Here is a 20723-nt window from a genome sequence, read left to right as displayed (position 1 = left end):
AAGGAAAAAAAAACATCCATCTAATAACATCAGGAGAAACATGAATGGCTCAACATAATTTATTTTCATTTTATTTTAAAATGTACAGAGTTCTTTGAAAGTACTTGCTAAGAAACGGGCTGCGGCCGGATAAATGGAAATACATACAGGGACAGAGAAGAGAGTTGAGGGCCGCTGAGTACAGCATTCTGCACTCAGCCAAACACTCTATTTTGCACTCCCTTAGCATACAACGAAACATGTACAATTCCAAAGAATACAAAAAGGGAAGCGATATAAACAGACAGAAATATACGGAGCTTATTTTTACATGCCTCTTTAATGTAAGGAAGTCATCCTATACACACACTCACACACACGCGCGCACACTCGCACACACGTAAAAAAATGCCAAGTGACCTTTAGATATTTGTAGTCCTTTTGTTTAAAATAGCATTAATATACTACACAAAGATAGAAAAACTCTAGAGATGAGATGGAATGGAAAGGTTAAAGGCATCTTATAATCACTAAAAGTGAGTAGAACTTTTTTTTTTATTATCTATTTTGAATTTTATAGTAATTATTACCCAAGAAGTGAGCTAAAAATATGCAGTGTTGTTGTTTTTTTTTGTCCTGAAACAGAAGTGAAGGGAAAAAATGACAGTACCAATATCAATGTCAGAATTTCCTTTTATATTATAGAAAAAAATGTGTTCTCTACACAGGTTCTTTTAGTCAAAAAGAGTCAGCTTAGGTCATAATAGAAAGCTGCCCAGTCTGATAAAATTCAGAAAGAAAACAAAGTTCAGAACAGAACAATAGACACAAAAAAGTATGCAATGTCAGGTCTGTAAGAAAACTAAAACGCCTCTTTTGACTTTGAATACTGGTACATGGGCAACCAGGTGAACCATTCCACCTGCGCCATTTAAACACCATCACCAACAAAGCTCTGACCCTGCTTTCATACGTGTGCGCCTCTATGTGTGGGCCAAGCCATGCACTACACCAGGGCTTTAGGTACACCTTTTATAAAGGCTAACTGTCTACTGCAGTGTCTCTAGCAAACACAGAGGTCAAGAGAAAAATAAAATGCATGTATAAAAACAAAAAAAAAACAAAAGTTAAACAGAATACACATTTCATAAGCGGACACCTTGACCTTTTTTGGGGGTGTCTTTAACACTTGCTTCCAGGGAAGTGAGCTAATTGTTGACCAAATTTCCTTAAAGCAGCTAAATTGAACTCTTGATTTTTGTTCGGAATACTTCATCCCACCCCCAACAGCCCCCTCCCCAAATGGACATTGCACACTGACTGTTCTGTGGAGTGTGGACAAGAATAGCTGAAGATGGTACATTCTGGTGCTAGTCAGTTAATGCAAGCACTAGCCAGTATGCATGTAGTCATTTGTGTGTTGCTTCATAATGGGAGGTACCATAATATTTACATATTAACTTGCTGAAGTGACAGAAAACTGGAAAACAGAATGCTACTATTGGATACAAAAAAAGACACTTGTCTCCTGTGTCTTCTCAGTGTTTTGGTATGATGTCCGCCATCAAGGAAGACAGAAACATGAATAAAACACCTTGATCACAGAAGTTCCCGCTGGCTGGGCATGCCTTGGAGATTTTGGGGGTCTTTGTGAGAACCCCTTAGGGTGTGCCACCATTTTAGAATGCCACAAATATAAAGACTTAAGCATACAAGAGGCCAGACTGCACAGAGATATTCCAAAACAAAAACAAAAATAAAAGTTCCAACATCATGATTAACAAAACAAGTATCCACCTACGATGTCTCTTTTTTTAAGGTAAGGCTCCTATGTCAAAAGATTGTGTGCATGGTTGAATATAATCCGATAACTGTCGTTTTGCATTTGCAATCCGACAATGCGAGATCAGAATGAATCCTTGTCCGTTTCTGTGTATCTTTCTCGCCACCCTCCATCTCCTCCTCGAGAGGCAAAAGAAGACAATTGGGCCACTTGGCATGGACCGTGTCGGCCTGACCGGGTCCACGTATATCTATCTATACCTTATCTTCTGAGGAATGGGCAAAAAGATGACACAGAAAAACGGGGAAACCCTCGGTTTCCATTCACTTGCTCTGGTGGCGCCTTCCACGGCGCCGCAGAGTGTGAACGAGACTGATTTAAAGTACAGCAAATATCAGCCTTGGACCCCCGTCTTCATCTGCTCATGTAGGGCGACTGTTTCGGGACACCGGCATAGCTGTGATGGGTGGGGCCTGTGTACATCATGTTGCCGTGGTGATTTGGCTGCATAGGCTGCTGGGGGTAACCCTGCCCACCCATCATTCCCATTTGCATTTGCATGGGGTACTGAGCTGGCTGATTCATATAAGGAGAATTACCGTGGTAACCACTGTTCATCATGGGCTGGGGCATTCGATAGCCAGCTGACATGGGATTGAGCGGCGTCATGTTCATGGAATTGTACGGCGCCGGCGTCGCCATGAGGTTTGGCATCATGCCGCGTTGAACGGCCAAGGTGCGAGGGGTGCCCTGCATGGTCACCGCCCCAGAGCTGCGTCCGTAGAGCTGCTGCTGGTGCGGGGCCGGGGCCAGCTGCTGAGTGGCTTTGGACCGAATGGAAATGTGGCCTTTGACGCTTGCCATTTGGCCCTGCAGTCGTTGCGTGTGGGGTGGCGGGCCCAGACTGATGTTGGTAGTGGGCATGTTGCGTTGCAGCTGCAGGGAGCCCAAGTTCATGGAGCCAGAGCTGAGGTTAGGGGGTGGAGTCATTGTGGGCTGGCCCTGGGAAAGAGTCACGTGGGCAGAGGGCGCCAGCCCCGCCGGGTTCGAGAGCGAAACGCTGGTGGCGTAGGAGGTGACGGAGGCCGAGTGGGAGTAGGGCATGGCGTGCGGATCCATGATGGTGTTTGTGAGCTGCTGGAGTTTGGCCAGACTGAAGGTCGCGGAGGGTTGGGGGTAACCCCCCGTCCCGAAGTCCTGACCCATACGCTCGTACAGCGTGCGGCCGCCACCCCCGCCTCCGCTTTCGGGAATCTCCATTATCATGGGGGTGGAGCCGAAGCCATTTCCCATGCTGCACTGGGAGAGGGGCTGCTGCTGTTGCTGTGGAGGAGGTGGAGCCGAGGGTTGAGGCTGGGAATTAGGGGTTTGCTGCTGCTGCTGCTGAGGCGGCTGCTGTGAAACTTTCTTTTGCGACGATTGCGGCGCTTGCTGATTAGTACTTGGAGGTCTCTCGATCACACCGCAGCTTTGGGGGGATTTGATGCCACAACTAGGGGTGGTGGATCGGTGGGGAGGAGGTGGGGCTTGGGGGACGGAACCGCCTACATTACTGGCTCCGGGACCACTGTTAGGGCCAGGTCCACTTTGCTGGATGAGGCTACAGCTCCCTAACCCGTGCGGAGTTCCGCCATTCCCCGCGGAAGATGTTAGACTGGGGGTTGGTACGAAGGGGCAGCTGTTGGACTGCGAGGTGGACGGAGTGGCCGAGCTGGAAGAAGACGCGACAGATGAGGACGCCGAAGAGTTTCCTGCCACAGAAATCCCAGCTCCGCTTCCCCCGTTCCCCGTTCCGTTGCTTCCTCCACCCATGGTGGAGTCGTAGCTACTGGGGTTGTCGTAGTTCTCTGTCGTGCTTTCGATGCTCCCCAAATCGCTGAAGCCACTGTCGACCACTTGCTGCGAGTGGTCCGACACAGACGGCACGTCCATCATGGGAGACGTCTCCATGTTCTGCTGGGAGGGCGCAGATAAAGAACTGGGATGTTCTGGGGTGATCTGCGTGTAACCACCTCCGCCTCCACCACCCGCCCCAGTGGGGCCAGGGGTCCCACCCCTCTGCCCCGCTGTCGTCGTCTCCATGATGGCCGAGGGCAACCCTGGGCTGTTCACCGAGCGCACGGACTGACCGGACAGCGGGGGCATTTGAGGATTAGGCAGAGGGCTGCTATGTTGGGAAGCCCCACAGTCCTCTACTAAAGCCAGGGCCTCCTCCTCAGCATCCCCTGAGTGGCTGTAACTCTGTAGTGTCCGACATGCTGCGAGCGTCTCTTCGCAGTCTTGGTAAGCCCCGTGGTGCGGCTCAGTTTCTTCATCCTGAGCTTCCCCCTGTGTCAAAGACTGTACGGCCTGCACTGTCTCCAAGTCCAGTTCATTGGAGTGGTGGTGGGCGTGATGCGTGTGATGGTGACTCAGGTCCTCTTTGAAGTCTGAGTGCTGGTGAGGATGCGGGTGGGAGTGTGTATGCTGGGGTTCTATTAAAAGTGCAACGTCTTTGTCCTCCGTCTGCAAAGGTTGAAGCTCCATAGGTTCTGGGGGAACAGACATGGCCGTAACGGTTTCCACAGCGGCGGCGGCCGCGGCAGATTCCTCCTGCTCTCGCCGCCGCCTGTCTTCCTGCTGTGGGTCAGCAGAGGAGGGCTGACACTTGACCTCTTGCACCTGCTCTTCAGGGTCCTCCTCCTCTTCCTCCTCCTCTTCCTCCTCGTCCTCCTCCTGCTTGCTGACGTAGTCCCGGGCCACGCTGTTCTCCGTGTCTAAAAAAGCCTCTCCTGCCTGTGGTTCTTCTTTGACCGGAGGGGAGCTTGGATGTGAATCCGGTTCTTCATCCTCATCTTCATCCTCGTCATCGTCAGACTGCTGACTTTTTCGTTTTTTACTGATGTTGCTGCTGCTGTTACTCTTCTCTTCCAAGTGTCCGTCACCCTCGTCATCTGCGTCGTGGTCCTCGCTACGCCGGCTTCCTGAACCCGGTGCGGCTGGCGCTCGTCTCGACGTGAGGTTGGCACAGCCCTGGTGCTCAAACTCTTCTTCCTTTTCCTCCTCTTCGTCGTTGTCTTCTCTTTCGCCGATATCAACACTCGGGGGGCGGAACTGCGGGACCCTGGGCCCCGGGTTGGACGAGGAGGACGAAGCGGACAACATCGGGCGTGAAAATGGACGGCTAGATTTGTTGTCCTCCCAAGATCTCTCTGCTTCCTCGTCTTCTTCTTCTGCCTCCTCTGGTTCAGAGTTAAGAGGCGGCCTTGGAACAGGTGGTGGTGGGTGACGGAGCATAGGGTTTCTAGGTGGTCTGCCTCTCCTTTTTGGTACTTTTTGCTCTAAAGGCATAGGGAGGTAATCGTCTTCGTCAGAGTATTTTTCCTTATTTTCCGTGATGGCTCTCGAAACACGCTTGCTGTTTCGATCGGTGGAAAGCAGCAGAGGGTTTTTGTCCAACGGCTGCTCTCGCAGTCTTTGCTTCTCCTGCTCCTGCCTCTCCGCTTCCTCTTGGGCACGCTGGAGATACCACGTCCGAGGCTTCCGCCCAGGCTTCATTTTGATTTTGGGCGGTGTGGGAGCCCCGCTTGCTTGGCTTTCTGCAGCAGCTCTCTGGTTGGCTCCGCTTCCAGGTGGTCTTCCAGGTCCCCGTTTCTTCCAGTGCAGTGGTTTCCGACTCTTTCCTTTGGGCCAGCCTTTTTTCTTCTTGACTGGGGCCTCGGGATCGACAGCTTGATTCCCCGAAGGACATGGTAATGCAGCTATGGGGTTCAGGATGGCAGTTAGCTCTAAAAACGGATATTTGGAAGGGAAAAAAACAGGTGAGACATTCAAAACATACTTTAATCTGGGAGTCAACAAGATTGCAGTCACCCACCATCTTCCTCTGAATCAGAGAGGTTGCAGTGCCGTCCTCGTTTCGGAGCAGGGTCTGACAACCCAAGTGCGGAGCGGGCAGGAGGGTAGCGACGCAAGGGGTGGTGACCCATGACCGTCTCTTCTTCCAGCCGAGGCATGGGCCTCTCGGAGTCAGAGTCAACAAAGGGTTCATCCAAAACCTCTGTGGTCTCAGAAATGGTCTCCGTCACCACGCTGCTGTGTGGGTGGCTGCGCTGACGAAAACGACGCTTTCTCAACGGCTTCTGGGCAAAAGACAAAAGGAAATTTAGCTTTGCTCCATTCTGTCTTGAAAGTATTTCAAACTAACTTGCTATCATTCTAACAATTAACAGTTCAAACGGATACGAGCAGTTCTTTGTACCTTGCATTTGAGTCCCATAACGGGCTTCGTCAAGATAGGTGGAGAGCTTGCCCTGCTTTCCTCATCTTCATCGTCTTCATCATCCTCATCCTCGTCCTCGTCGTCATCCTCCTCCTCCTCTTCCTCTTCCTCATCTTCTTCGCTACTATCACTGAAGCCAGTTTTACGGACGGGAGGAGAATCATTCAGCCTGGATACCCCGGGAAGTTGTGAGAGCCCCTCACCCGGTTCCTCCATGTGTCTGGGTTTGGGGCCTCTCTTTTTTCTTGGAGGCCGTCCTCTTCGGGTAGGAGTGATGGTGGGGTGCCGAGCCGTGTCTACTGTCCGAAAGCTAGTCAACTCTACTTTTCGCTCCGGTGAGAATACGGAAGATGGAATGGCTGCGGACCCCATTTTTCCTCCCTCTGTCCTTTCATTGTCCTCGCCCTCATCTTCCATTTGGCAGACCTTGGGCGGCCGTCCAACTCGATGGCTATCCCTAACCCCTTTACCCCATGGCCAATTTTTGGGTGGGCGACCCCGGGGTCTGCGTTCACCATTTGCTGGCGGGGGTGGGCGTGGTGGCTTTGGGGCAGGCAGACAACGGACTGGAGGTGACGATGGAGTACTTTGGCTGACTGGAAATCCTAGAAACCCCTTTCTCTCTTCTTCCTCCTCCAACTCTTCCTCCTCCTCCTCGTCCTCCTCCTCATCTTCCTCTTCTCTTTTCTTTGCTTGACGCATGTGCCAGGACAATGATGGTAGCTTGATGCTTGGTTTGATCTATTCAAAAACAAATAGTTACAATTATAATGGCTGCTTCTTCAAATGCTGCCATACATTGGTTTAAGTCCAGTTGGGATGTATCTCACTTTAAGATAACCAGTAAAATGTTTACCTCCTTCCGGTCTTCCGCCGTTGGTTCTTGATCCTCTTCATCTTCGTCCTCATCAGCATCCGAAACCACAGTATTAGTAACAATGACGGGAGTCCAGCGAAGACACTCTGGGTCAACTTCGAGCTGTCGAGGTCGAGCCTTGAGACGAGCCATGTGGCTATCTATTAGCGTATCTCGTCGCACGAGGACCAATCTGACAAAGGGGAAATCGATCATTATAATCCCACATGTATCTTCATCGAAATGTAAATGACAATGCAATTCGCCACTATTTTCCAGAACCTTACAATAGCAAGTGATGCAGAATTCCATTATTTCAAAAAGTTTATAGTGTCACATAGTGATAGCCTAAAATCGAGCCCAACTTGACTAAAAAAGTATTTTTTTTTTTAAATCTGAATTGCTGTATTTTTTTCCAGGTAGCCCAGTCATCACTGCCAAGCTAAAGGGAATGTTAGCTCTGATGATAAGATATATTTTGTGCTCTGACCTCTCTCCCCGTTGCTCAAGCATGTTGAGGCTGTATAGCGTTGTGGTGATATCCTGCGGGCAAATCCCAGTAAGTTTGCTGAGCTGTCGAATTGTGATCTGCCGGTCATGAACCCTATGGAGGCACTCTAGGACCTCACTCCGCCAATAGGCCATGTAAGAAAGCCGGCCGAGATCTGAGAGAGGCTTCTCCGGTGATCCGGGCTGGCCCTCACGCTTTGACAGCAAGTAACCTGCAAGAAGAAAACACACATTGCAAAATAATTATTAAGAGTATTACTTACAAAATGAAAAAAAAGTGTGCTACTAAGTTTACTTTATAATTTTCTAAGTTTATGTCAATATAGGAAATCAAAATTGTGTTTGACAAGGAGAGATTATTACTGAAATCAATGAGAAAGCGCCCGTAGCCCTTTCGCTGGTACTGCGGAAGAATCATGATGCATGATACGTTGTATTTCTGTTGGCAGTGTTTCTCCTGAAAAGACACATATATATAGTACACCATTAGAGAATAATAACGACCACTTTATGGTTCAGATGAGTTGGGACAGCTGGGTTTTGACGATGTTTTGGCAGAGTACAAGCATTTAAAGAGATGTAACAAGAAAATCTCACAAAATGAAACCAACTCAGGACTACATTAGGTGCCATAGGAATAATGCTCTTACCTTAGAAAAGTAGCCGACAAGGTGGCAACCTTTGCTGTCATTTTGCGTGAGGACATAGAAAAGGAAGGGTTCCACATCGTAGTAGAGGGTCTTGTGATCGAGAAAAAGCTTGGCCAACAGGCACAGGTTCTGGCAGTAGATTGTGCTCACATTTCCATCGACCTTTCAAATGGATTATTGAGAGAACAGACATGAGTGCTAAATGGAAGCTACCCATTCAGCCAATGCTAATCTGAGAAGAGGTCAAACGCAGTTTAAAAAAATAAATGAAATAAGTTTAGGGAGCCATAGAGACAGATAAGATTGAGTCCTTAGTATCATTAGGCCTGAATTCACCTATAGAGGAGCGTTACAACATAATGAGAAGATCAATATTGGTTGTAATCATTACATTGTGAAATTGGATTATATATTGTATATTGAATATTAGTTGACATTTGATAATTTACTTCATGCTGAAAAAACACCAGTCAATCAGCCCAGCTGAGCGTTTAATCAATGTTAATCAACTGTAAGTGAATGTACATTATTGTGCTGTAATTGGAAGAATGTCGTATATGTGAATTTGGATTCAATTACGTAAACATGAAAGTAGCCATGGCAATATCACTTGCACTAATGCCTTTGTCTTGGTGCAAGTGATGTAACCGAGATGTTCAAAAGATTGACTAATCAGTCAAGAGTTCATTGTTGTTCCTTTACAACGAACCGCAGTGATAGTCATGCATTTCTCTATAGCAGGATAATTCCTCATTGTATGATGAGGTTTGTCCATTATTTCCAATGGCATTATTTTGACCATCTTTCAGTATCAGTGTTTACCTCAAACACAGACACGTCATCTTTCCTGTAAATCTCATTAGCTGGAGGATGGAACCAGCTGCATTTCTTCATGTGCTGATAAAGGATGCTACGGCTCTTCATGTAGCGCAAACAAAACTCACAAAGGTATAGCTTGGGTAGTCTAAAAAAAACAAAAGAAAGGTGTAACATGACAAAGATTAGTGCACTTTTTTTAATACTGACAGTGAACGTCAAGCACAAAACAAATTCACTGCTACGACAAATAATGTTAGATATTTTCTGCTTAAACAACTGAAAAGAACACCAATTCAATACAACAGACATTTGCAAATTGAATAACAATTTCTGTCTATTTAACGCATCCCTCTGTTCCTACTTTCATTCCAGATATAATTATATTTCTGTCCAGGAGCATGCCAACAACAAGCAAAAACTGGAGATGCCAAAATAATACAAATAAACTATGTTGAGTATTCTGTGCACCTGCTGTATTCCTGCGGGTAGGGAGAAGAATACCACGTCTGGATGTCAAACTTTCCAAATTCAATGACTGCTGGACATCGCATCTGTGGGTCTGGTGGACCTGTTACGCCGACTTTCTGTTGGTGTGAGCAAATAAAAGAAAGGATTTAAAAAAAAAAAAAAAAATAGGAAGCTTATATCATACACTACCGCTAGAGAAAACACTGTGTAAAGAAAACACATTTAATGACAGTAATAAAATATGTCATATGCTTTTTTGTCTCCTCTTATCAATCATTCTTCATTGTTTATTTTATTTTATTTGGGGGGGGGGGGTGTGTGGGTGGGAGGCAATAAATTATATACCTGTAATGCCAGATCCTGGATGTGTCTAAAGAGCTCAATATCTTTTTCAGTTAGATTTTCATGACCAGGCAGTCTGTCGTCCTCATCTCGCCAATCGCTGCCTTCCTGATTGTCTAACAATGGTAAAAAAAATAAAGAAAAAAGAATAAATCATATGCAAAGTCAAACACTCAATAATAATAAGAATATTCTTAAAGCGCTCTAGAAAAAAAAGCAGCAAAAAAAAGCAAATAACAATAACATACCTGTCCTATCATCTCCCTCTCCCTTGCGATTGGCTTTCTTTCTGATGCGACACTGTTCCGAGTAGTCCACCACTTCCTGGCGTGCCTTGCGACCCTCAGGTGAAGGTGTAAAAAATTTGGTGAGGGCATCGATTAATCCCTTGGTCTTGTTGTTAAAGCGAAGACTGCTTTGTGTCAGGTCGTCAGTATCCCGCATTGAGAAAAGTAGTCGGTCATCGCCGGGGTAACCTTCACAAGAGGAGCTGGACGACGAGTTCGGGGAGGCCGAACGCTTCCGCCGAGCGCGGCCAACCAGTTTCTTGAAGGGCCGCCCGGGCCTGAGTAGACAATGAAGTGTCAAGTTACTTACTAATCTTCATAAAATCATGTTTGCTAAGTTCCAAAGCAATGAATTGTGTTGTCAACACCAAACACACGATGACGTATATGCTGATAGGATATTTCTTTACCGGTTTTTGGGCCGGCCAAGCGGTGCGTTATAGCGTCGTTTGATTTGTGCTGCCTTTTCATGTAAAAGATTCTTTCCCTTCCTCCTGGGCTGGCAGATTTGACAAATCCACATTCCTAAAAAAAAATAAAAAAAAAATATGCGTTTTGTCTTACAATGAGAAAAGCACAGAAACACTAAACATGTGATTTCACATGACTGTTGTAGATTTAATGTGTACATTATCTAGAAATATAAATCTCACTCTTTGAGGTAGATTAGATAAATGATTGACTTTATGAGAGGCTGTTAAGATGTAATAGAGACATGGGTACAAAGTTAGGGAGGCTCGTGTTTATTTACCTTTGGGCATCCGCGTGAGGGGTGGATCACAGCATTCCATGTGGAAACCCCGATCACATGAATCACAAAATAACATATTGTCCTAAACATAAAAACACAAACAAACAGATGATTACAAATTACTGTATTGGTAATAGTAATAAATCTGCACCTCCGGCTCGCTATATAATTGCACTGGGTGTGTTGAATTCATAAATAACTGTTTAAAGTGTCATCTTTTAACGGACATGTGTCATCTTTTAACGGACATGTGTCAAAGTGGCGGCCCGGGGGCCAAATCTGGCCCGCCGCATCATTTTGTGTGGCCCGGGAAAGTAAATCATGAGTGCTGACTTTCTGTTTTAGGATCAAATTAAAATGAAGAGTATATATGTATATTAAATTTCCTGATTTTCCCCCTTTTAAATCAATAATTGTAATTTTTAATCTATTTTTTTCTGTGTTTTTAGTTCAAAAATCGTTTTGTAAAATCTAAAAATATATTCAAAAGAGTTAAAATAAACATCGTTTTAGATCTATAAAAAACTGAATATTCAGGGCTTTTAATCCAGTTCTTTTAATCCATTTATTAAAAAAAATTCTAAATATTATATCTAAAATGGTCGGGCCCAAGTGAAATCAGGTTGACGTTAAAGCGGCCCGCAAATCAACCCGCGTCTGACACCCTTGTTTTAACGGAACACCTAATTTTCTTCGTGATGTATCGACATCATGATTAAAAGTCTGGAATGACAAATTGTGCAACTCATTAAAAAAACATAGGTGCCTGGTTGTATCTTTTGAATCTCAATGATGTCTGATAATCTAAATAACAATGAACAAGGCAGGCGGACTAAAATAGCACATGTCAGAAGTACAGATACAATATGGCTACATGCATATCTGTCTCTTAAGCAAAGAACAGAGGCTTCGCTGCCACTCTGCTATATTCGCTCATCTGCTCACCGCATTCTTTCCTTGATCTTGACAGCTGCTGCAGGTTTTGCATTCGATGCACTGCCACCAGAGTGCCTTGACTCTCACCGTGAGCTCTGGAGAGAACTTGAGACAGGACGGATGGCCTGCAGACAGGTAGAAACCCATTCGCAAACACGAAGAAGCACAAATGTGGTGTTACAGTAATATTGCGCAAATCTGTAGAAATGGCAAGCATTATACAATGATTGAATCCACATTGTGCAACTCGAAATGTATTTATTTCCACCTCCAAAATGTCAGGTTAGGGGCGACACCATGAAGCATATGAAGAATTTTAAGATACTCACCACTATTGCCACAGTCTGCGCAGGAGATGAGCTCCTCAGGGTTCTTATCGCGATTTTGTTCCTTGGTCCCCAAACAGAAGCTGCAGATGGGGATTGGCTCCGCCACCGGCTAGAGGAAAACATTACACGGTCAATTTGAAGGTCAAAACAAAGCGTATCATCCGTGCCCTGGGAGGAGTTTGTTATCTGACAAACCTTTATGTGGTGTTGAACAAATATTCTATCACTAAAGAGCTTGGATGGCTCACATTGCCTACTAATTTGCAGAACTGACCTTGTTGTGAAAGTAGTAAAGCAATAGTGATGGACTCTGTAGGAGTAAATGATTGGGATGACCAACATGGGAGACATTATGTCCACACTGACACCTGTCAGTGTTTCAATCCACTTTTGGTTTTACGATAGTTGGGAGCGAAGAGAGTGGGCAGCTCAAAGAGTGAGTGGACTGATTGCCTCCACTGGGATGTTGGAAACTCCGAAACGATTGAGCATTTTGTTAAAACCCTGTTTTAGTCATTTCAATCTATTAGATATTAACATTTTACATCTAATACTGTGAAGCATTTGTCAACACCATCAAGACATATGCTTGCTTTTAAAACGGACAACTCTACCTTTAAGCTACAGACACCACAACAAACACCTGTCAAAGACCATACCATACAAGTGTCATGTTTATTTTGATTAACATTTCTCTCAAGCCTTCTTTGCGAGAATCTAAAATTAAGAAAGGTTTTCTCATACAAAATATTTCATCGTAACAAAACATCACAATTGCAAGACAAAGGCACTTTTAAATGTTGGTACCCATTACAGCGAGTGTACTCCAAAGTAAGTGTTTATATTTAAAGTCTATCTAAAAAAAAACTGGCATCCATATCCCTTTCCTGACAAATATCTAACAAAAAAAAAATCAATCATCAAATTGTCCATAAAAAAAAAAATAAAACAGTTCATGTAAGTTATGACAACAGGTTTAACTCTACCAATGCTGCTTAAGTACCACTGTGTATCTGTGTGTGCATGCCTGTTGAAGTATGGGAGGCCAATGGGTCCTGACAGGGAGGAGACAGAGGCAGCAGCTTGATTTATTGGGTTAATTTTCTTTATACCCAGCCACCTTCATACAGCCTCCCCTAACCCTGCCACCCGAGCGCTGGGATGGCGCGAGAGGCATGGCGAGTAGGTGTCAGGAAAAGAGGTCAACAATTAAAGTAATGCTGTAAAGAATAAGCGGCAAAAAATGGCATAAATTGAACAAAGTGTTCCATTTGTAATTTTCTTACACAGACAACACAGGGTAGGAATCGAGCACAGTACTGCAAAACATATTTAAAAATCATTTTTTACCCGATTACTATCCTCTGAAAGGACACGTATAGGCCCAATTTCCGATAAATTCCGATCCGATTTCTGATCGGGGCCATCCCTATTAAATATTATGCAAGCGTGGGTAAATCAAAAGGATCCAGAATTCTCCCAGGAGGTTATACAGAAGAGAGACCTCAATCCCCACCTGACACGTAACGTCTTTCTCTGCCAAGTAGGCCGAATGCAGGTAGGTAAACAAACTCGGACAGCAGCGGCAAGCCTTTTCCAGACATCTTGTACAGAGACACGCACACTGCAGGATGATTTCTGTTACCAGTTGCCACTCTAAAAGAATCCCCAGCAGATACTCCAAAATGAAAAGCTAATCCGCTTTCGGTGTGACAGGGAATTCATAGCAATGAAATGCGATCTACACATTCCGCCTGGGAACAATTTTGCACTCTGCTTCGGCATTTCATTCATCACCGCAGCAGCGTTGCTTTCGCTCAGGATATCCCTTCATTTCTACAAATCAGCAGGTCGGTAGAATCAATTGCCATGGCTACCATTTGACATTCCACATTTACGCTGTTTTATAAGTCTAAAATCAGGTGTCTATTCATGTTCGGCATGCGGCCCTTTATTCAATCCCAGCACTATCCGGTGACAAACTGTGATCCCGAGCCAGAAAGACACACCCCACAACTGTTATCAGTTAGTTATATTAACAGGGTGGACTTGAAATGCCACTTGAGAGTTGCTACGAGTAGCGCGCACATGTATAAACACACATGGGCGGTCAGGTCTGAGCAGCCATGCACAAAAGCTTTTAGGATTAGCTCAACACTTTCAAATGCTCACCAATAGCTTCTTGAGACTCCACTTCACATTATCGTAGTGCAGAGAATACAAAACAGAAGTGGCCTGGTTTTCTTTTTATGCAACTGGCTGTTGTTATCCAAAAGAGAGGACATGATATTGAGACGGCGAAGAGAGAGAACAATGGACAGGTAGAAGTGAGGAATAACGAGCAAAACAAGAACAAGAAAAAAACATTACTATTGTCCTTGTCTTGTCTCAAGTCAAGGATCTCATTAAAATGGGGACCCAACACACGCCTCTCTTATTGCCGCCTGCATCCTGAACACAGGCGCATTGACCACTATTGACGGGACATGCTTTGCGAGTTAAGACCATTAAAATACCTTATGATTCTATTTGAAGGTTTAAGACACGTCAATGTGTTCAACTTTCCTTACAAATGCACGCAAACCACAGGCAGAGTGAAATGACGACGTGGATTGGAGGGCTGGCTGCTCTCCAGCATCACTTCCACAGCTGCGTGGCACATTGCCTACATTTGTGGGGAGGTGAGGTTATCCCATATGGAAGGCCTTATGAAGCCAAAATGCCATTGACGTCGCGGCGATTGGAGAGCAAAAGGCAACTGTTCGCCCTGGCAGCAAAATAATGTTAGTTTTGTGGAGTTTTAGCCCGCTGATTCTGTCTGTGAGGTCTGACATGCTCACACCAGAGCAGCAGATTTACTAGTTCATGGTACCATCCAAGCCATTTTAAAATCTGCATCAAAAATAATTCAGTATCGTTTTACACAACGATCCACTGAAGGGCAAATGTTTCTTTCTTTATGATTTATCCGGACTGCGCAGTCAATGTAGGTCTACAATGTCTTGTGTCTGTCTTGCTACTGCAACCAAGAAATTTCCCAAATACGGCATGACATAAATTTCTAATCTAATCTAAAATATTTTTCAAAGTAGAAGGTATGTTTCAAATCCTTTATTTTGGATTGGATAACTTTATTCATCTCGTATTCGGGAAATTTCGTTGTCACAGTAGCAAGAGGGTGAGGATGCAGAAATAGAAAAGGCATTTTTGACATAAATAGATAGGTAATAAGTAAGTTAATAAATAAATACATGAATAAATATATAAATAAATAATTTCCCTCCCAAATTGACAGTGCACTATAATTCAATGCCGTATGTGTGAATGACTCGTCAAACCTACAAATAAAACAATAAACGAATAAATATAACAATAATGACAATTTTGAAAGATGTTGAACACATGACAAAAAGAAATAAAAACAACAAGAAACGTAGCAGGATGTCCAAGAAGTGCTTGTGTGTGTATCGCATTACAGTAAAAACACACAGGGATTGAGCCCATAAGTGGCGATGACTAGCAAAGAAAAGTATATCAATTAGCATTCATAGTAAATATTGTAACCTCAAGTGGCCAAAGCATACAAAAACTGCAGAGCGTGTGAAATTCCCAATCCAGTTACATGGTCAGTGGCCAGTTTCGGAGGGAAATCACTGCATGCGCGTGTGTGTGTGTGCGCAAGTGGCTTTTTCACACGTCCTCAGCGTGACACTGCACGTCGACATCGAGAACTCTGGTTCACCCCGCTCCAGCTGTTGGGAAGAGGGCAATCGCAGGGCAGGGAGATCGCTCTTTCCTATTATGACGGGACGACCATCATGCACACAACTATGTAATCACAGCGCCCGGTGCACAAAGGCTCGGCGTCAAAGCCCATCCCAACTAATGGCCAACGCTTCATACTGCTAACGGGTGCTCAGGGAGGCAATGAGGTTTGGAGTCTATATATCCATGACCCCTGGTTGACTTCGATCCCTGGTCACCTCCCCCTTCATGACCTGGCAATGGCACCCTATTAAGGATGAGGGGGGGGACGGTCGAATGGTACAATCTGACGCAAACGTCAGAGAATTAAGTACGGAAAGCTCACAGATGAGGTCAGCGCTGATGCTAGGCTATTTGTTATGATTTTTTTTCCCTTTCTGGACATATTCGCCCCTCTTCTCTGAGCGAAATCATAACTGCGGCAATCAAGCAAAGCAATGTGGCAATGATGCGCCACTGGAAGGCTCCGAAAACTGGAAGGCTCCGAAAACTGTAAGGCCATCACGCACGCAGTGGCCTGTGACTGTTACACGCACTGTTTAAAAAGGCTTGTTAGCCCAGGCTGCCTTGCAAGGAATGTACAGAGCAAACAAATTTGGCATAGAATACAGTCCAGCACAGATAGCAATCAATAACAGGAAGGAAAAAAGAATCTATTCATTCTTTCATGCCAACATTTTCTCAGGTTTTCCACCATACAAAGCCCAATATTCTTCACAGAATATCTACTGGGTAATCTATTATCGGGTGCTATTTTAACCCTTTTAGGGGGAGTTTAAAAAGAAGTGTAGCCTTGATAACACATGGTGTTCACATATATCTAGATCACATTTTGGGACATGTGGGCCACAGTATTGACATTCCTTAACTGTTAATCCTTATATAAATGGTGCTCATATAACCCAAAATGTGATGTACACATATCTGGACACCAGCTCTGCATTAGAATGATATATTTACACATTTCTAATGGAACGTTATTGGTGATAACATTTAAGAAGAAGAATAAAGGGAAAATCAAATGAACAAAAATAGAAATACTGCGCTTATGACCCTACTCTATTCATATTTCTGTCCTTTTGATGGCACTAGACGTCCAATCCACTTTGGATTGGATAACTAGCGACATTAATGGCGGCCAGTGTTAAAGGATTTAAAATAAATTCACGAAAACTACTTGATATGGGAGACTTTTGTTTTTAGAAGGTAATAAGAAGCCGAGTCAGAGACAAGGTTGATATCTGGTCATCTTTGGACGTGGATTGTTGTGATCCAAGCGGGTCACCGTGTTACACAGACCCCATATGATCGGCATCCTGCTCTCTTGGCTAATCTCCGCGTCTGCTTGCAGCCTTCCGGGGGGGCTTGAACCGGCACGCACCCACCCACAAAGGGCACAGATAAAGTCAGGAGCCAGTCAAAACAGTAGCGTGAAGTCGTGCAAGTCTTCCAGGATCAAATGTCTGAACGGGTCAGCGGGTGACCAGACCTAAAGCTAGTTGACAAGGGAGGGAGTGAAAAAGTCTACCAAAGTTTGTACAGGGACATAAATCAGAACCCTCCTTGAGCTTGTATTTTTTTCCAGTCGGGACATTTGTGTGTACACTTTCATGGTCCTTAGAAGCAGAGGTTAGCAACCGGCCGCTCTGCGTCTCTCTGATCAGGTTACAAAAGTGGGTGTGTTCCCGCTCTCCTCTGTCGCCTGCATGTCTGCCTCTCCCGCGCTCTACAGCTCATTCTGCCTCTTTTGCTTTCTTCTAACTCCACGTCTCTGCCCCTTTCGTTCAGAGCTTTGTGGCTTGCATCATCCAGCCTCATACGCCACCACTACATGCTCTCGCGCTTCTTTTAGCTCAACAGAGTTCCCGCATTCGTCCTTCCTGCAGGAGCAGCAGACAGTCCAAACTGACTGGAAGACTTCCTCCCCTTGTTGACCTCTCCCTCTCAACTGACCCACCAGACATCTAATAAAATAGCGACACACTTGCACAGTTTACACGGACCATAAGCAACAGAATCGCAAATGGCATACTTGTCAAACTGTCACCCAAATAACTGTTTAAGTCCGTGTAGTTAAACTCCGCCAACAAAAGCAAAGCAACACAGCGTGCAGTTGCTAATCAGAACTACAAATGAATATTCTGCACCCTGCTGAGGGATGACTACTAAAACTCGGCATCATCTTTTGTTAGCGTGCGTGTGTGTGTGTTTTGTGTATATACTGAACAGTTAAAATCTCACCTTGTCCTTTTCATGAGGCAGCCGACGAACCGGGGGCAGCGATTCCAAGGATACCGTCCCGGTGCCGTCGTGATGGGAGCTGCTGCGGCTGATGAACTGAAAAAGTGGCCCGTGCTTTGCCACGCGTCCGTGGGCCACGGCCCTTTTGAGGGCAACCCTCAGCTGTTGGTGGAAGATGCCAGGCCCCATGGAGCCGCTGCCTGACAAGTAAGCTGCCACATCAGCCTGGCACTTGAGAAAGCGCTCAATGTTTTTCAAGCAGGAACCGCCTGGCTCGTGGAGGCCCTCCAATGCCCGCTTGATTAACTTGTTCCAGTCAAGTCCAGGTCTTTTCCCCGGATGGCTTTGGAAGCTAACGCCGCTACCGCTGCTGCCGCCGCCACCACCACTGTGGCTGCCGCCTCCTCCAGAGCTGCCACTTCCTTTTTGTTTTGGGAGAACAAAACGCCCAGGGTTGTCCGGGTCTTTGTATGAGTTGAGACCTTTGTTGGTCACCTTAAGGATAGTTCCATCTTTGACACTAAGCTCTAACTGCTCCAGAATAATTTTGCGATCCAGAGTGTGGGACATGGAAACAGCATTGCAAATACGTTCCTCAGATGGACGCTGCTTCTGTTTCTTGACCTTCTTGATGGCCTCGAGGATCCATTGGGTGTATGTGGGGTTGGCCAGTTTCACCATGGCTGCAGTCTCTCAGGGCGCGCTGGCCCGGGGGGTTCCCACAATCACCAGAAGAGAAAATAGAAAAAAGCGAACTACAGAGCCAAATAACAGACACCTGGCCTGCGCCGAAGCGCCGACCCCTCCTCGGCGTCGCCGTCTACTGCTTCTCCTCCGCTTACTATCCCTTGTCTTGTGGCCGCACAGAGACTCTCTCTGAAGCAGAGAATGAACAACACGGTAGTGAGCAGCTGATCATAGCACAACCCCCTAAAACCCACTCCCCCACCCAGTAAACACAGGCCCACCCACTTTCGTCACAGGACAGAGACGGCTCTTGAAATAACTAAATATGTCAAATAGAATAAGGGTGTCTCGACAGCAAACCAGTGTGTTTACGGTCACTGGTAACACCAGCAAATTCTCATCTCAATGTGAGTTGCAAAAGATGACCATGTCCTCCAAAAGATGGGTTTCATGTTAGTGAAGAAGATCTGCACGAGTGTCCGGGTTGTATTGTAGTTTTAGGTAGGTTCGATGTTTCAGTCGTCACAGTCGTTTGCCCTCGCTTATCCTTTCACAGTGAATTTCAACTCCAGCAGCCAGGGCTTCTCAACAAAAGGATGGAGCAGACCAAGTTGATCACCGTCATGTCTACTGCACTTCAGTAGCACCAACCTGTATAGAAGACGCAGAGAGAGAGGAAACATAGTTAGAAATTGATCTAAATTGACAAACACCAAACCACACAGGTATATAAACAAAAATCTAATTGCACTGCTGAAAATGAACATGAGTAACTACAAACAAGCATGCAATTTCCTCTTGTAGATTGCAAAATAAATATGTAGTGTCAACAAGTCTAGCATGTGTTAAGATGAGCATCCGACTATTTCATTCTGAGAAAGCAAACACAATGTAGTCAAAACATAGTTAGCAAACACAAGCCGCATGGCTAAGATTTTTTTGAAATCAAAGCTTAAACAGTTAACCCCCCTTTATCCATAGCGTTACCTTTTGTTTTGTTTACACTCCCTAGCACCATAAGCAGCCCCGTGTGTAACAACAAGCATTCCCGCTAAATGCTGTTGTTTAGCAAGCTAGCGCGAACAGCTAGCCACTATGCTAACGTTACGATTGTGTTGCTAAGGTTCCTTGCAGAGCCAAAACGTAAACAACGAGAAAGACACAGCCGGCAAAACACCCGCACAAAATCCCCCAACTCGGGTCTTTGCCAGCCACAACAACCCAATCAAAACCAGCACGACAAAACGATCTCAATTCGAATGTCATTCTCTTATTAAGGTAAGATCGCGGCCTTGTATTGGGCACAATGCAAGTTGCTTAGAGCCATATCGCCAAGTGCAGGAATTGAGGCATCTTAGGCAAATATCGGGGAACTACATACCCCCGGAGGGGCCCCGCGGGTCGCATGTTCCGCCGCCAACCGCTGCGACGAGCCCCGGCTAGCGATCCCCACCTAGCTGCCGATCGCCCTCCACCACCAGTCTCCCTCCCACGTAAGACTCGAAGCAGCCTGCGGTGCGGTGAAGACAAGGCCGCTGGAGCCGATTAGCTAGGCCTCGGTTCCCCTCTCCGTACCTCCCCCCACCCTTCCTTCCCAGTGCTCAGCAGACCACCGTACCCCTCTCTCCCTCTTCCTCTCGAAGTCCCCCCAAAAGCCCGAGCTCCGGTTCTGCTTTGCTGGGAGGGGGGTGGGGGGGCGAGCCCCGTTTCGAGATACCCCGTTAACAAGAAACCGCGATGCCACCGCGTCCTTCAAATCCCATTACTCACCGGAATTGGGTGTCGATCCGCCGGAGGAAAGGTTCCGAAAGCGCGCAAAACAGAGACAACAACAAGCCTGAAAATGCAGCCAGAGACCAGAGGCTCTCGAGCCGACGCCATCTTTGAGTGAAACGGAGCACGGCGGTGGGGGAGGGGTAACGCTGAACCGTCAGGCTGGGCCAAGGGACCGTCTGCATGGTGCGAAGCGAACATCCAGGGGAAGAAGCAGCGCTCGCAGCAAGAAGGTTGGGGTGGGCTAAGGGTGGGCTGCGGTGGGGGCGGCGGCGGCGCGCTGTTG

General features: G+C 46.0%; 1 protein-coding gene across 2 annotated transcripts; it reads right to left on the bottom strand.

Annotated features, from left to right (window-relative positions):
• Positions 1 to 43: 43 nt before the first annotated feature.
• kat6a (K(lysine) acetyltransferase 6A) lies at positions 44 to 18902 on the bottom strand. 2 transcript variants are annotated; one of them, XM_077600515.1, is made up of 16 exons: positions 17978 to 18902; positions 11972 to 12080; positions 11652 to 11767; positions 10707 to 10788; positions 10366 to 10480; positions 9917 to 10233; positions 9672 to 9784; positions 9327 to 9442; positions 8862 to 9003; positions 8040 to 8201; positions 7753 to 7846; positions 7370 to 7601; positions 6880 to 7072; positions 6003 to 6764; positions 5619 to 5883; positions 44 to 5529 (listed from the first exon to the last, which is right to left on the bottom strand). In XM_077600515.1, exons 1-16 carry the CDS (start codon positions 18656 to 18658, stop codon positions 2177 to 2179), a joined length of 6852 nt encoding a protein of 2283 aa, XP_077456641.1. In that variant the 5' UTR covers positions 18659 to 18902; the 3' UTR covers positions 44 to 2176. The 2 variants fall into 2 exon arrangements, with proteins under 2 accessions (XP_077456641.1, XP_077456642.1); XM_077600516.1 differs by having other exon boundaries at positions 5619 to 5880.
• Between the last annotated feature and the right edge of the window lie 1821 nt (positions 18903 to 20723).

This window comes from Stigmatopora argus, chromosome 5 (assembly GCF_051989625.1).
Source record: "Stigmatopora argus isolate UIUO_Sarg chromosome 5, RoL_Sarg_1.0, whole genome shotgun sequence".
NCBI classification, from domain to species: domain Eukaryota; kingdom Metazoa; phylum Chordata; class Actinopteri; order Syngnathiformes; family Syngnathidae; genus Stigmatopora; species Stigmatopora argus.
Note: the sequence above shows the minus strand (reverse complement) of the source record. Positions and strands in the feature narration are given on the sequence as shown.

Bases quoted from the DNA above. Each gene is read 5' to 3' on its own strand.
- kat6a (XM_077600515.1), bottom strand. From the start codon at position 18,658: ATGGTGAAACTGGCCAACCCCACATACACCCAATGGATCCTCGAGGCC. The intron at 9,443-9,671 runs GTATATAATTTA...TCACACCAACAG, and splicing joins TCCAGGATCTGGCATTACAG to AAAGTCGGCGTAACAGGTCC. The intron at 6,765-6,879 runs GTAAACATTTTA...GTTTTTGAATAG, and splicing joins CGGCGGAAGACCGGAAGGAG to ATCAAACCAAGCATCAAGCT.